This window comes from Phallusia mammillata, chromosome 3, assembly GCF_965637545.1.
Source record: "Phallusia mammillata chromosome 3, kaPhaMamm4.hap1.1, whole genome shotgun sequence".
Classification (NCBI taxonomy): Eukaryota; Metazoa; Chordata; class Ascidiacea; order Phlebobranchia; family Ascidiidae; genus Phallusia; species Phallusia mammillata.
The window spans coordinates 27008416-27025695 of record NC_137254.1 but is presented as its reverse complement, the minus strand read 5'-3'; the positions used below and the strand labels follow the sequence as shown (position 1 = coordinate 27025695).

The 17280-nt window shown below is 34.7% G+C and overlaps 1 protein-coding gene across 4 annotated transcripts; it reads left to right on the top strand.

The window, feature by feature from the left end:
* Positions 1 to 2941: 2941 nt before the first annotated feature.
* On the top strand, positions 2942 to 16996 carry LOC145218866 (calpain-5-like). Of its 4 annotated transcripts, XM_080086262.1 has the most exons (18): positions 2942 to 3037; positions 6341 to 6451; positions 7009 to 7186; positions 7243 to 7374; positions 7692 to 7765; positions 8154 to 8288; positions 9652 to 9841; positions 10207 to 10325; positions 10982 to 11056; positions 11326 to 11403; positions 11529 to 11700; positions 12100 to 12126; positions 12782 to 12928; positions 13549 to 13653; positions 14105 to 14196; positions 14595 to 14713; positions 15396 to 15532; positions 15960 to 16996. In XM_080086262.1, exons 2-18 carry the CDS (start codon positions 6384 to 6386, stop codon positions 16140 to 16142), a joined length of 2031 nt encoding a protein of 676 aa, XP_079942388.1. In that variant the 5' UTR covers positions 2942 to 3037; positions 6341 to 6383; the 3' UTR covers positions 16143 to 16996. The 4 variants fall into 4 exon arrangements, with proteins under 4 accessions (XP_079942388.1, XP_079942389.1, XP_079942391.1 ...); XM_080086263.1 differs by lacking the exon at positions 12100 to 12126 and having other exon boundaries at positions 2943 to 3037; XM_080086265.1 differs by lacking the exon at positions 12100 to 12126 and having other exon boundaries at positions 2943 to 3037; positions 6959 to 7186.
* Positions 16997 to 17280: the final 284 nt, after the last annotated feature.

Below are 17280 nucleotides of genomic sequence, written 5' to 3'. Positions count from 1 at the left end.
TATGGCACGACCTGATGCATTATAATATACTAGCGGTTATAATGAACCAGAACTGTGCAGTTATAACATTCATCAAAAAATTCCAAGGTTTTGGCTGCTTGCGCCACCATAGGTTAACAGGTGAAATGCATGCAAAGACGGCAATAAAAAATGTTAGCTTAAGCGAGTCAATATTATGACGTCAAACGATACATTGCCTGACTACGAGGCGTCTGGCACGAAGGTAAACTTGCGGCTTCCCGTAAAAAGCTTCATTGTCCCTTTTGCACCCTCTTTGATACTCAAGGCCAACCGGGACATTGCTTTTGATGTTTTGTCTTCGAACGACTTTTACGACCCACAAAATGAAATCGGAAGAATGTTGTGTGAAACGTTGGCACAACAAGCTATCGATTATCGATATTTTTTGGGAAAATAAAAAAGCAGGGCATTGGGGCAAGGTTTTAGGCTTTAAATCCCAGAAGCCTGATTCCAACAAGTTATGTTGCTAGTTCAACAAATTTGATTTAATGAAACAAAAATATCAATTTTGCTACATATGGATATATTTTATTTTTTGACTGAACTAAGCATTTAAAAATGTGGTTTTTATTCTCTTAAAACTTTTAAGTTTATCAAAATAAAATGCAACCGCCAAAAACTTTTTTCCGAAACACTTTTCGTAAACGTTTTGACAATTTCTGTTACTATTATCAGTGCAAAACCGAATACAAGTTTTCTTTTCAATAAAGTTTTAAATAATCTACCCTTTTAATTTGTGACTAGCGTTTTCGAGGCAAACTCTATTGCTTTAAGTTTCAAATGCGCGGTTTCAGCATCGATTAGCGAAGGCACAAGTCTCTACAAAACTGCAAGTTGTATGGGGGGAAGTTGTATCAGCGGGATTCGGTGTATTTTCGACGGGTGCAGCGCGACTGCTGGCAATTATGTCACAAACGGGCGAAGATCTGTCGATGCCGCTTGGACAATGCAACTGGTTGTTTTGTCAATGGGAGAACATAAATTAAACACTGTTGCCGACGACTTCAAAGATTCTCCGCCGACCAACGCATGCAACAACAATACGAACAATTAAACAGTCTGTACCATGCCGTGTTTTGTTGTCGTATTGTACCACGCGCCCTGAGAAAAACCTTTTTAACAAGTTTGCCTGTATTGAGTTGCGACATTTTTTCCTATTTTAGAGTCTTATAATGATTGGTCAAGTCTTGTTAAAAATGTGTTAACAGTGTAAACTTTAAAATTGATTTTCAAAGGTTGCTGAAAAATTGTTAATATATGTTTTTGCAATTGAATTTTGCAATTTTTTTAATGTATTGTTTGCATAAATTCACGTCATATATTAGTTTAGGTAATTCGTTTTTGTCTGCAATTTAATTAGATGCGTCATAAAGGAACGATAATTTTGTTTTACAAAAAAATGTTACGCAACGCCTAAAACCTAAGTACATTTTTTAAATTTTACAAATGCGTCCAGAAACCCGTTATAGTTACATTTGCTTTTTCGTGCCAACACAGTGACATCACACACATAAACCCATAACTTATAAATACCTGAAGACCGTAATAAGGCAAAAGCATTGAGAAACGACCCTTTTCCCTTATTACTCACGATTCGTTGTAGAGTATATCATATTGTCGCTATAAACAAGCGAGGTCTACCATTTTACTGCTTATTAATGTGGTCAGCGTCGTGGTCGCTTTAGCAATAGGTAAGTTGTTTCTCGAGAAAACCAGCAGGTGCGCATACACTTTAGGAAGAGCCTTAGCGGGCGTCGCTGATTTTACTGCGTGGACAAACCCGCCTGGCGTTTTTTCGCCGCGACTGGCTGAGATTTGCGACTGGGTCAACATGCTAAACGGGCCAGACCTAAGGCTCGTTTACTCCGGCTGTAAAACGTACACCGGACGCACATGCTGTTTCGCGGGCGTCCGGTTCTCTCTACCCGACCAAATTGCCCCAATTGTCACTTGCCTTGCGCTTTTGTTTATTCTCCCCCTGGCTTGGTACTAGCAGATCACAATATTGGCATAAGCGATCCACGGAATAAGTTTCGTTTTAACTTCGGTTTCGGATTTTGGGCAAAATGCCTACATAACGTATGGGACATGGAAACGTTGGCATACTTTAATAAAAACTGCTGGAAGAGCTAAAAATTTTGTTGATGGCTACATTTAAAAAAAATCTCTTTAATCTATTTAATTGTGTGACAATCAGAAAATTTAAACCAACATTGGATCAGCAAATGAGGAAACTGATCATGTGATTCTTCTGTCTCTCGTGAATATGTCTGAGCTTGTCATGTGATCCTGAACACGGGATCAAGCGTTTTTCGGCCGAAGAATTTTGTGACTCGATGTTTATTCTACTTCTAAAAGCAATTATGCAACACAATGAAAAGGCGAGTGCAATAATATCAATTTTTTACTAAATTTTAAATTTCGTTGCAGAAACACAAGTTTTATTTCGTGCCCGTAAAAATCAGTTTATTAATCGTGCCCGTAAAAATCTATGGAGAAAAAAATGTTTTCCAGAGCTCTGAATTACTAAGCTAATTAGGACTTCGCAAGATTTCTCTATTAAGTTATCAGCGCTGGTCCTAAATTATGCCTACAGCAAAAAACGTCTCAAAAACGAGCCCACTGTTTTAAAAAGGAGCATGTTGGTTTCAGAATGCGTTTTATGGCGTCTTTGGAATGCACATTCTGCCTGTATAGGGTCGTCGAACTGTGCAAACACGTGCGCAGTGAGCTGAGCATTAGCAGGACCACGGCTTATGGCGAGTACATATAATCGGGCTATGCCTGCTCGTAAATTAACTGTCTGTCATTTGTACGACGCGTTTACATAAACTGTCGCGCGAAGTAATGAACATATTTTCATATCGGGCTACCAGCTATACTGGAACGACAAACACTGTCACTATGTTTCTCATCATTAATTTACAGCCAGTGGTTTACTTAACATGGTTTATTGTCTGCATGCCTATTAAGAATCGATTTGATTTGACCTTGCTATGCGACCTGGAGGGTATAGGTAAGTCTGGTTTATAAATTTGTTAAACTGTGGCCTAGTTTACATATTTTGCCTAAATTTTAAGTTATAGGCTTGTGACTTTTTGAAGTAAAGTACACCAAAACTAATGGTTTGTTAATTGTTGCATGAACAATTTTAGAAAGTTTGTTAACATGAATTTATGTTACAAATTAAAACAAGTAGAGCAAATTTTATATTTACTAACAGACCGAAGGAGTGTTAAAATATGCCACAAATGTTAACTACGATCGTAACATACTCGTACAATTAAAATTTAGTTTAATTGGAAACAAAACCATAGGACATGACTTTCAAGCTCACGAGCATAAGGTCAAAAGTTCACTCCTGGAATTTGCCGTGTCTGACGGCAACCCATTTATTTTATGTGCTTGCAAACGATTAAAACCTAACTGCGCTCATCAACCTCCAGCGTTTGTGGTCACGTGGTGCTCGATGTAAAAAAAGCACGGGAAATTTAATTTTAATAACGCTACACACAAATTTGAAAAGTGGCTTAATCAAAACGAATTACAGTTTAAATTGATGATAATAAACGTAGCGTTTGTTAGAACAAATGTACACTAAGCGGATTCAGTATTAAAATTTATATTTAGGCGAACTTTAATATTGTTTGAAAACGTACATGGCTAAAATGCTTGACCCATGTGAGAATAATCTATGTTGTTGGATTGATGCAAATATGTTTTTAAAATATATATTTAAAAAAAAAATATATAAACACTTAAAATAGTCACATTAAAATAAAAAATAAAAATATAAAAACCAACATCATTGTAACGATAGACGATATATAAGTTGTAAAGTTTCGGTATTAGAGTGGGTGTAACTGTATAAAATCCGCAAATGAAACTATGCTAAAATTAGGCAACTGTATTTTTTTATCTTATACAAATAGGCCTACAGTAAAAAAGCAGCATTTTTTGTTACGATTCGTCACAATATATATCAATTTGTGGTAATGGCCGCCGCATGCTATTACAAATTGGTTAGCGCAATGGTATCTTTTGGAATAAATTACAGTGCTTTAATTGGTTCTTTGGTCATTTTCGTCATGTCTTCACATCAGGAAAGAGTCTTGTTGCTCTCTTTTGCCAGTAGTGGTGGATTTGTTATGGTTTCATCGACGACATCTGCCAGAAACAAAACGACATCGTGTGAAACTAACGAAACTGAAATTGTTAAAATAGTGTATCTGAGGTTTTGTATGCGATTATTTTTCGCTATTTATTTTTCACAATTAACAGTGTCGAGGTATTACAAATACGGTGTCGCTTACCGAACTCCGCATACTTAATATTTAGTCAAAATTGCTTTAGTAAGAAACTACTGAACAAAAGACCAATACAAAATAACAGATCAAACCATGATATAATATTTGAATTACTTTTTACATGAATAAAGAAGTCATAACTCCAAGTAAAACACTAGTTTATTAGCCAAACGTACTGTAGAAAATTTAACTTACCGTGTTAATAGTTCGGATAAATTGCCCTTTTAAGGTTGACTAATACAAAGTATGTTTAATGTCTTGTAAATCTCCAACGCTGGTTATGCCAACGGGCCGTTGATACCTTGTCGTTATGCTACCTAGACTGTCATCAGGTTTTAGCATAAAACAGGGTATTTTTGCCTCGCAGCGTTAGTGCTGCTGGTATCCGGATACCACAACTATAAATTCTAAGTTGTTGGTTGTCGAGGATATGAAATGCCTTGAAGGCAGTGCAAGGCATGGAGATCTAAATTCTCCACAACTTGAAACTACCTACAAAGCGTTTCACAATAATTGTGTGAATAAGCCGGGGCCTGTTATTCCTTGAATGATTTCTAAACCCTCCCTTTGTACACTTTTGTGCATTATGTAAACTACTATTATTTTTTTTACTATTTGAAGACTCAAAAATGAACTAGTTTTGTATCATCCTTTTCTATTCCTAACTTTCAATTCACACTCAGCAAAATCGTGCAACTTTTCTGTGACTGTAATTTATGGTTAGTTTGCGTTGCAAACACTTCGACCTTACTTCCATTTAGCAAATCAACTAGCCATCTATAACTGCATAATGTAATTTGTTTCGTTCATGTTTTAATGTCCAACGTCCAAACGAAACAAAACTGGAAGAATATTTACGCAAATAAAAAGCTTTTTGTCTCCTCTATGCTTCTGATCTCTATTACAATTTTGTCAGTAAGTCCACCTAAACGTATTTTCTACTTTATTTATCTTTTCCTTTTCATTTGTTGAGACTGTGAAGATGCGTATGCTGAGCAGGCCGTCTTCCTATGATCTGTCTAGAATCTTTGCGAACGCTTTCACCCAACTAACGACGTGACTGTTTCGGTGACAAAAAGGCTTGTGTGTTTTTGCTGCCTAACAACCTGTCCCGAAAACGCACGAACAATTCGCAACAAAACTTTTAACAACAGCCCCACGCCGGTTGCCAAGCGGACTAAACACTAATAGAAAAAATATATGCCAAGAAAAGTGATATAAAACAAGCGTACACGCCAAACTGAACAATAGTCTGTTAAATTAGCTTCTCAGGTAAATAATTAATAGATTCCAGTGTCGTTTCATTGGGATTTTTATGGGCGCAAAACGCGATGGGGTCGGCAAACACAGCATCCAACGGACGACCATTTTACAAGCTTGTGCTGGCGGTGCTATTGTACCTTTGAGGCCGTAAAACTAAATTGCACTGGCTTTGTAATACAACAAGGGTACATAAATGACAAATTCTGGTTCCCCAATTTTGCGGGGTCTACTGTTTGCATTTGGGTCTCGCCAAGAGTCGTTTCGGTAAGTTCAAAACTTAACTGACGTAATTTCAGGTTTAGGCTTTTTACTGACCTTGTATCACTGCGGAAGCGTTTACCTTTTTCAGTTAAGCAGGAGACCACAAAAATGCGGTATGGCAGGCGTCCGTGAACCCCTCTTTGGTTACGTGCACTAAGGAGCGTTCTGCATTCGTCAAGGCCACGTATATTGACATTAGCGCCCTTAACGCTTAACTATAAAAACCTACTCAACCCAAAAATTGATTAGTTTTTGCATTTTTATGGAATTAGAAATGCGCTGAAAAATAAATGAAAATTCCGACTTTTTAAAAATAAAATATTTTTGGGTCTACAGTGTAAATAACTCAACAAAAATGTTGTTTTTTAATTCATCTGCAACATGCAATTAGTAGAATTTCTTAAAATTACAAATTTTTGAGTTACAAAAGTGTTAAAAATGTCTGCACTAAAAAATTGTTTTTGTTTTGTATGATTTCTATTTTATAGACACGCGTGAGTAAGCATCCGGTGTTGTCGTCGTCACGGTTTAATGATCACGTCAGAAGGCTACCAAATGTGCACACTGCAGCGTGTGGTAGCGAAGTTGAAGCTAACAAGGTATAACAGACTAAATTCGGCGTACTTTTATTTGTCCCTAACAACCAAAAAATAACCAGGCTATGCTGATTGTAACTGAACCAAAGTATAATTTGATAAACGTTTTTGATTCTTATAAGAGTCGATTTAAAATTTATTTCAGGAATTAATAGAGAACTTTAACTGTTTATTTTGGCTTGAGTTATTTCGTCTGGTGAAAGAACCTGTTTTCTTTACAGTACATGTCAAGTTCTCTGTAGGCATGTTTAAATTTAAACAAGGCTTCTTGAGCTAAAAATATGAAGTTTTGTTGATAAGTTTACAAATAAGAACTGTCCTTCACTGTGATAGTAAAACCTTGTGCTTTGTTTTGTTTAATTTTGTAAATCCTGTTTAATTCGATAGCATGTTGAACCAAAAAGCATACAAGATTTCCACTTTAGTGATTTACAATTTCCACATTAGAGGGACAAAAAAAACTATATTTGTAAGATCCACACTTTTTCTTTGTTTTGTTTTTCTTTGCAGATTGTTGCAAGTTTTATATTAAAAAAACAACTGTTATTGCTGGGTTGCAGTGAAATGGATTACTATCAGAAAAACTTGGAGTATTACACTAACCAACATTACCAAGTCATTCGCAAACAATGCATTGACAGTTCTCAGCCTTTTGAGGATCCTGAATTCAAACCTTTGGCTACAAGTTTGTTTTTAAAGAACACTGATGCTGGTTCAATTGTGTGGAAAAGACCTTCCGTAAGATGCCCAATAATTTGTTGAAGCTTTTAATACTAATGTTCAATCTCTTGTAGGAATTGTGTAATGCACCACGGTTGGTTATTGAAGGGACCTCGTCCATGGATTTGATTCGTGGAGAGTTTGGTAGCTCCTCATTTATTGCAGCATGTTCAGTTCTGGCCAACTATGAAGATTTGTGGAAAAGAGTAAGTAAACAAATAACTTAGGCTAAGACTTTGTGTTCATAAGTTTGTTGGTTCTAATCCTCTCTCATCCACTTGTGTTTTCCTGAGCAAGCAACTTAAGAAAAATGGCTCCAACCCAATGGAATGAGGGGGGGATTTTAGTTGTTGGTGGAAGACAATAGATAATTTTAAAATGTTTACACCATCATTCTTTTGCTTGCTCTATCACCCTGTTAGTAGCTCAAATTTGCACCATCTAGCTGGTTTGAACAAGAAATCTTACATAGTGAATTTGTGAAACCGTACTTCGACTAAACTTTAACATCCAAACTTTTCAGGTTGTTCCTGATATTTCTACTCAAGAGTGGAACACAGAAAGACCAGGAGATTACTCTGGTGTTTTTAGATTTCGGTAATATATATATATATATGTGTTTGTATATACTTTCTATAAAGTAAGTTTTGCATGCATATATTGTTACCTTAAACCTGCAGTGTTATTCTACAAGTCATGTGTACATGGCATGTTCCAGACTGTGTTATATCATGTTATACATTGTGAAATGCAAATTATTGGCAGCATGGCCATGTAACATGGCTTGTTTAATGTTTCTTGCGGTTGTCTTTAACGTATATGGGGGCATGGATACATACCAACAAATAAAAATAAAGGGTAAGTGTTTATTAACTGTACTGGTTGCTATTTTACCCAGTGACACTTAAAACGAGCTACTGAACTCTTTTTTTGCTTTTACTATCAGTCTAATTATCAACTGCAACAAATGTTTCATATGTTTTAGCTTTTGGAGGTTTGGTGTATGGATTGAGGTAGTAGTAGATGACAGACTTCCATGTAAAGATGGAAAGCTGTGTGGTGTTAACTCCACTGAAAGCAATGAATTTTGGAGTGCACTAATGGAGAAGGCTTATGCGAAGTAAGTTTAAAGATTTTTAACCCAATGTTTTGTGGCTGTTGAACGACAAAAATCTAACAAAATACATCAGTAAATTTTATGTCAAAGTGCATTTAAAATATGCCATTAATTTAAAACTTGGTTGGCAAAAAAAGGATAATCAACTGCTTTTACATAATGACATGGTTTAACAAGATTTTGTGCACTATAAACAGGGTTGCCATCGACTTGAAACCCAAAATAAGGACAACCGAAACTTTAAATTATTGTGTGAAACGAAACAAACGTTATTGAACAAATCTTTGCATTTATACGAGCCATGACATAATATTTGCACTTTTATGGCCAGAAACAATCCGTTCCAGCAACTCGTTGTTCGTAGAAAATACTAAGTGCATCTCACAATAGGCCGGGTCTAGGTTTACTTTTACATGTAGCAGTTACTTTTACTTGTTTGACTATAGTAACTGTTGAAAATAAGACAAAATAAGGACTACAGTCAAAAATAAGGACATTTCTTAGAAATAAGGACAATAAACTTTTCTAAGACATAACCCTTCAAAAAAAGGACAAATCTTAGAAATAAGGACGGTATGGCAACCCTGACTATAAACAATAAAAAATCTTTATCACACCAACTTTGATATTGAGTGTTCAATGTAATACAAACTATATATACTGTATCGTATAGAACTGTAGGTATGGGATACTATAGGGTGTTTTTGTTTATAATTTTAAAGAAGCAAAGGTTTGTGGCCATATCTATGCAGCTAAGGAAACACCTAAACACTCTCTTCCTGTTAAAATGCCACCACTGTTGAAAGCAATTTTCTGAGAAATTGTCAAACTGTGTTTATACCTACGCTACTGTGCTTTTGTTTTCAATCTTTTAGTTTTGGTTTTGTCTTCATTTCAAAATCTTCATTTTAGTTACTTTGCCCCAAAAACCTTATGGCAACAAAATTTTGCCATAAATTAACAACATTTTATTGTGGACATGCCATTAGAAACAAATCATTTAATCAGGAATATTGGACTGTTGTATAAAAAACAGGTAAAAAGCATAAATCCTTTCATTGAATAACAGAAATATATATTTCGCCTTTTAAAAAACAGTCATCGTCAGTTTCTGCAAAAAGCAAACATGTGGTGGACTGTCGATAAAAAGTGGAAAAAAGCTAATATTCTACTGATCAGAAGCAAGAATCTTTCTTTTTTTACATTTTATTGTCTAATAACAAAACTGTTTCAGCTGTTTCATTTAATTGGGTATACATTTGCACTAACTTTTTGCTTGTTAAGCAAAACTTTTATTTTGTATTTCTTTTCTGGATTTTCTGGACACGAATTTGCACTATTTTTTTTGTTTTCCATGACTGTGAAGACTGGTTGGGTGTTATGAAGCGTTGAATTCAATGGATGCTGGTTCAATCTTGCAAGATCTAACTGGTGGAATAGTTCAGCCACAACATATACGTGACACAGTCACTGATGCTAACACAAAGAACCAGTTGTTCATGGAGCTAACTGACACATCCATTGGAGGCATTTCCATGGCAACCTGTTGGATCACTGTAAGTTGTTAAGGGTCCGCTTTTTATATGTACATCAGTTCATTCTCCTGAATCAGTTGAAATTAACAACCAAACTATGGTCTAATAAGGAGTAAAATACCCCAAACAGATAAAAAAACTGATATGCTTCATTGTTAACCTGTTATAAATGTATATCCTTTTAAAACTAGTATTTTTCCTTTCAATTTATTACTAACTAAAGTAGAAATTTTGTTTTATTCCTGTTTCGAATTAAAAATTGTAGTACGCTTTTGCTTCAAAGCATAAACTACTTTTAGAGCTTTTTGTAAACTTTGTCCAAATTTAAGTTTTAAAAATTTGTTTTTGGATACAAATTTGTAATGAATTAATATTTTTATTTCAAGCCACCCACTCCAGAAGAGTTTGGCACGGAAACACCAGAGGGATTGGTATTGGGCCACACATATGCTGTAAATGCTATCAAAGAGATTAAACTGGGAACAGGACTACTAAGCTTTTTCAAGTAAGTTCAAACCTGGACAAAAATATTTATATTTGCAGCCTAAAAAGGTTACATATTATTGCTAGTTTGTCAAAGATGATAATTATAGTGACAAAGGCAGCATTCCATTTAGAGCAGTGGTTCTCAAACTCGGTTTTCAGGGCCGCATGCGGCTCCCAACTACTTATTTTGCGGCTCGCACCAGACCTCAGAAAACCACCAAAGATTGCTATTTTAGCTTTTAAAGTCATAATCTTTAGTGATTTTCTCAAAGTTTCGTTTTTTTGCGGCTCCCTACACACTTAAAAAATACCATTTGGCCCCGACAATAAAAAAGTTTGAGAACCACTGATTTAGAGCCAGTGCCTAGGGCAAAATGCAAGTTCGTTTTTTGCAGATACATTATGTTGACTGCTTTTTGTAAAAATAATTGTAAACATACACATTTTTTATTGCACCTGTTTTTGATCACATATATCAGAAACAATGTGAACATAAAATGTTCAGGTTTTTTGCTGATAACAATGAAAATTAAATGAACAACATTTCCTGTTTAGCGACTAAACTATTTTACATTGTTTCTATAACTAGAATGTTTAGTTAAAATGTGAAATGCTTGTGTCAATCCAACGCATAGATTAACATCCTTTAAATGTCCAAAACCCCATTGTATTTAGATCTGATCGCATCCGGCTGGTTAGACTTCGGAATCCAGAAGGGACAAAAGAATGGAGTGGAAAATGGAGTGACAAGTAATTTGTTTGTTATGTTCAAACATTTGCTGTTCAAATTTAAACAACCTATACAATCTGAGACCTATGAATATTGAAATATGTACAGCATTAGAAAACCACCAACAATTTGACTCAAACTATTTTATTGTTAATAAGAGTCACTTATTTATGCAGTACTACACATTTATTGCCTGTACATTCATACAATTGAAAGACGTTTATTTAGGTTCTTTTAACTACAAATTGGGTAATTCTGTTGAAAAAATTAAGCTTGTGCAATTTTACAGTTCTGCTGAGTGGAAAGAAATTAGCAAGTCCGAACAGAAGAAAATGGGCTTGACCTTTGACTCTGATGGCGAATTCTGGTTAGTAAACAGTTTAAATGGTTTTAAACAACTTCAGTTTGTCAAAAACAATCAATCTAAACATTTTTTTCCAAATGATTTTCGGTACTACTGGTTTCAATTAACTTCTTATCTTTGTTTATCAGGATGTCTTTCGACGACTTTTGCAAATTCTTCACTGATTTATCGATTTGCCGCATTATGCAGTCCACAACATGGCTTGGTGGTGCATGGAGAGAAGCTTTCTTTTTTGAATCATGGAAAACCGACATTGACCCTGCTGTCAATACTGCCGGTGGATGCCTGGAAATGAACATGGTATTTTTTTTATCTTCACCATAAAACCAGTATCCCAACTTTTATATAGGTTTCTCATTAAAGTCTTAAATAAATGTTCCCTGTACTTAGTAAAACAATCAAAAATGCTGGAGCAAAGGACTAAAAAGTATTTAACCAAAAAAATTTCCATGAAATTGCGCATTATAAATGTACTTTTTTGCAAAGTTTAGAACATGTTGTGTAGTATTATGGAAAAAGTTCATGTAACTGCAAAATATCGGTGTATTTGTTATATCTGTTTTTAAGCCCCTTTTCAAGTACACCGGCGTTTGGTAAAACATTGCACCAAAAATTTAATTAACTCGTTAACTTTTGATGATTTTAACAGGTAATATAACCACTGTATAACAGTAACTTAGTGTTATGTTGTGTACAAAGATTCAAAGATACCCTGGGTCCCACAAGGTAACTGTCATCACTTTGTCATTCATTCTGCTGTAGCATGCCTGTCATGTAATTTGTTCGTGACTACAACAAATTTTCATCATTTCCTAAGTTCTCATCCCATTGTGTGAACTATTGTTATGTTCTGTAAATGATTTTATTGCGGCGGGGTAATATCCTGTTCTCATTTTCTCTGCTCACGCCGTCGGCTTTTCTATTCAAACATGCTTAGAGGCTGAAAATGTGCATTATTTTGTCAAAACAAGTCATACCTATAATTTTTGTCAATAACAATAAATTTATAGCAGCTTTAATGCGCAAAAATACTAAAATTCTTCAAACAATGCATGTAGTGGCCAGTTATGTTGTTTTAAAGCACATCTTTTCAAATATAAATTTTGACTTATTAACAATGAAAGCCTTTTGAGTTTGAGTTTAACTAAGCTTTGCGTTTTAAGTAACCACATTTATTGTGAACGTACTCCGACAATGTAGCATTTTATTTAGAAAAGCAAAATTGCATATTTTTTCTTATTTTCAACAATCATATATTTCAATCAGTGTGGTAAATCAACTGTGTGACCAAAATAAAATTAAAAACTGATTGAATAGTGCTTACCCCACCTCAGCTGGAGAATTACGCATCAAAACAAGCTCACTTGTTTTGTTTTTGCAGGAAACTTTTGTGCAAAATCCTCAATTTCGCTTCGATATCACCGACGACAACAAAGGAAGTGTTCTTGTACAGTTGCAACAAAAAGAAACACAGCACTGCAACATATCTGAACCAAATGTTCTCACTATTGGGTTTCATGTAATCAAGGTAAACAAGTTAATGACCACCAAGTCCTTATTACTGAATATATAATGTCTGATTTAATTGTTGTTCTAATTATTTTTATCATGCTGAAATAAAGAAAACAGTTAGTGATTGATTTTAAGCTAACATTATTTTACTGTTTAAGGATAATTTTTGTTGTTGGATATTTGTACAAAGAAAAACAAACAATTACTTTCTTTTGGTTAAATTATCCATTTACAACTCAATAATTTGTATTTTTAAAGGTTTAATTGCTATTGTGTACATTCACCAGTCTTTTGTGTTGTCTTTTTATTAATGTTATAATTGATTTGTTTAGTTGTATTATCAACGATTAAAAACCTGCAGCCAATCTTAAGGTAGCCCCATTCTTTGGATTTTGACACTGCGCTAGTTTTGTATTTGCTGCATTACCAAAACATGCTGTTGACATTTCGTGCTTTGTTTTCACTGCCAAGTATAAGTTATATACACTTCAGCACAGCTTCACGATTAGCACAGGAAAACACACCACACCCCACCTATCGAAAAACATGAAAAATGTATTAGACTTCCTGTTTAATTTTTGTGTGGTCATTAATCCACCTGTCGAGTTGCCAAAGCAGGGATCTGTCTTTGTTTAGATCGAAGAGAATCGGATATACAGGGTCAACAAACTTTTAGAGAAGGGCAAAGATTATCCTTATCTGCAACAGCGATGCACCTTTGGAAAACTTGAACTACAAAAGGTCTGTAGTAAATGTTGTGCAATACTTAATGGTGTTACAGATAATAACACCCTTGTGTTATGTATTTTGATTTTACTTTTTGATGTGTTGATTGTGACGCTGCTAAATGTATAGCTGACTTTTGTATGTCATTGTAAGTACATTTGTATTCTATGTCCCAAAAACTTAACACAACAGTTTAAACAACAATTTGATTGGTGCAATTTAGATAAGAGGTCTTCCAAGGTTACCATAGGTTAAAAGGTCAATGCAGAAGTGTAAAGTGTAAAAAATATATGAATTTGTTTAATTAAAGTGTATGATTTAGACATAAAGTATTCTTAGGTTACTTTAGGCCATAAAAAGGTGAAAATGTATGGTGTCACAAAAATTCTGAACCTTTATAAGATTTATAATCTGCATTTTTAGACAAAGTAAGTTTTCACAAGTTTTTCCGATTTTATTTTATCAGGGCAGATATGTGGTAATTCCCACCACTCAGGAAGCTGGTGTAGATGGCCAGTTCCTTCTGCGACTTTATTGCAAAACATCGCTTAATGCAAGGTAAGACCTATTTGTGCTTCAGATTTGCTCAGTTAAATGGGTTCATGATGCAGTACAAATCACTAAAATACTAAAAATGGCAACTGTGTAATAATTAAATGTAAATAAAATCACCGGTAGCACTTAAGAATCAATTAAATCCATTAAGGGTTATAGATTTGCAGAGACATAACAGAGGAACCCCATTTACCCTATTAAACCTTAAATTAGTGTCAAGTTGTATTGGTCTTTTGCAACCAATGTCAAACAGGTTTGCAATATTTAATATACACTTGACTGTATGTTCCTCTTTTTCTACCTAAATAAGCAATATACATGAGCACTTATTACCCAATATTGATATGTGTATGGATATTTTTGGCATGATACTTCAGTTTGTCATTTATATCTTTACGTAGTGCTCTTTTGCCGAAATACCCCGACAAGGGCTGCTTTGCATTCTGCACTGGTTACCCAACAATGGTCACATCAACCAAAGTGGTCTTGGGAAGAAACTGCAGCAAACCAGATGGTAGCGGTAAGTCTGTTATCCAACCAGTGTGAAATTAAAGTCTAGAAGTTTTCAGTTTTCCTCTCATTATCTTTTTTTCTCAAACAAATTATAAGAAAATGTAAATATGTGATTATCGATTTTAACTTGCTTGTGGGCTGCTTGCACATTGTTACCATACCTGCTTCACATAATATCGTGTTTATACTGAGCATACATATCTAATGCTGCTTATCATGGTCTATATAGTAATGCAACCACATGAAAAATATGATAGGATATCACAGTCTCTTGATACTTGCTACCTGTGTTAACTGCACCCTAAAAACAATGCATTATTATCAGCTTTCTTTAAAGCTTAAAAATATTAAAGCTTTATGATATCTTAAGTTAAATATAACGCACAACATCTAGAGTGCAGTATGCTGTACACAGACTTTGGTCTTGTAGAAAATGACTTTACATTGCTATCAAGTCATGAACAAGACAAACCACTTGGGATATACAGTAAACCTTGGTTAATTCGGACCAGTTTGGACTAAATAAAACTCCTGGTTAGGTGATGATCTGTTTTATCCGATGTCGATTAGTTAAACCACTTTACAAATCATTTGTACCTCAAGTTTAGTCCGATTTGAGCAAAGATTCAGATTAACCAAATCCAGTCTTGTAATTCAAAAACAATATAATTTTGTATCTTGTGATACAGTGGCTGATATTTATGTGCTGATCGGCTGTGAAGGGGAGTTTGTGAAGTCCAAGACTTTCAAGAAGGATGCTGATCCCAAATTCAACTGTTCTGCATTGTTTTACAGGAAGAAACCAAACTCAGTTATCATGTATTCTGTAAGATATGTGGTGTTCAATCACAGTGCTTCTTAGCACCTGTGAACACTCTTAACCTCATATACCCCCCAACTTGATTCCTTCATTCATATTCTCCTAACTTTTTTTAAAATTTGAGAACATTTGTTATTGTTAAAATGAGATGCAATTAAGGTTCCGAAACAAGGTGTATGTATGCTTTAGATGTAAATGGTAACAAAAATGATAGATGATTGTGAGGTAGGTGTGCATTTTCTGAAAACTGTGATGTCTTTAAACAAATTTTAAGTTTTTTTTTAAGCTTATTTTTCCACATATTTAACTGTCCCAAAATTTGTAAATTTTGTCCTGAAATACTTCTGTGACCAATTTTTAACAATAACCAACCCCAGTTTATCTACATGACTTTGCTGTACTTTGATAACTCCAACAGCATTTAATGCTTTAGGTCTACTCTGATGGAATGTTATGTGACAGTTTCATGGGTCAAGGCACCATGTCAGGTACCATAGATGCCTCTGGCAAGTCAATGGAGGTGCCACTGTTTGGGCGTGGCAAGCTGTCGGACAAGAGAATGAATGGAACACTTGTTGTTGACGTTACCACCAGTGACAACATCTATGCCTTGTAATCGAGAAAATATTGTTTTTTCTCCTTAAGCCTCCTGCATGAATTACTCTGCTTTTTAAATGCATTTTGCAAGAGTTTTATACAACCTTTACAAGTAATATTTATTTATTTAAAATCCTACAGGCTAATGTTCTTCATAAACTGAAAGTCATTGGATTCTACTTTCAACAAAAAATATTTATATCTGCTCATTTTCAAGAAGTCACTAAGCAACCATATCTTAAGACACATAATGTACCATAAACCCACTATGTGCATCACATATTCTAAGATGCTTGTTCTGAATAATAAAAAGAAGCTAAATGTTTGTTTAAGCCTTTCTGGTTGTATTGAATATTGCACATATGCATGTGAATAATGTTTACACAATTTAAAAAGATGTTGTCATTACCTTTGCATATTACACATTTTGTTTTTATCAGGTTGCATATTCTTGCCTTATTCTGTTGTTTTCCACCCAGATAAAGACCCTTTTGTATTGCACACTTTTTGTATATAGTCTAACCCCGTAATACGATGTCCTATTGTCAGTGGTTTTATGCATTTTGACTTGATTGTGCAATACGTAACCTTAGAACTGTGTGTAGTGGTAGAGGTGTTTTTAAGAAACTTCTATGCCTCCTTTTTTGAAGTTGCAATAGAAATTTAGTGCTATTTTTGCTGTTTGCCTTCAATGTGGTACTGTGCTGCTTAAAATAGTTCGGTACTGTTCAAATGGTTCCTGAAATGTGCAATATGTATATTTTCTGCATTGTTAAAGAGATTTTTTATAGTTTCTGTTGTTTTGAATTGATTCAGTGTTGCAATACTTCGCTGTACATATTTGTACTCAGAAATACACCTGTAATATTGTAATGTGTCACTATGTAGTGCAATACGCTTCAAAGTTAGTAATTCGACTAAAATCTATCTTTTCGATTGCAGATCTGCTCATATCTACTTGAATGAACATACATTTACAACTGTTGTCCTAGTTACGTATGTATGTGTCTAACAGGTAATCCACTACTATGAAGTTTAAATGTGCAGCATACGAGACAGGCAATGGTGCTTGTGACTTTGGCAGGCTCATAATCGAGCCTTTGTAGCTTAGTTGGTAAAGCGTAAGTTGCCGAAAAGGCTCCTGTCATGAGGTTATA

Coding starts and splice junctions, on each gene's coding strand:
- LOC145218866 (XM_080086262.1), top strand. CDS start 6,384: ATGATCACGTCAGAAGGCTACCAAATGTGCACACTGCAGCGTGTGGTA. Junction 7,375..7,691: donor ATGAAGATTTGTGGAAAAGA/GTAAGTAAACAA, acceptor CAAACTTTTCAG/GTTGTTCCTGATATTTCTAC. Junction 11,404..11,528: donor GACTCTGATGGCGAATTCTG/GTTAGTAAACAG, acceptor TTTGTTTATCAG/GATGTCTTTCGACGACTTTT.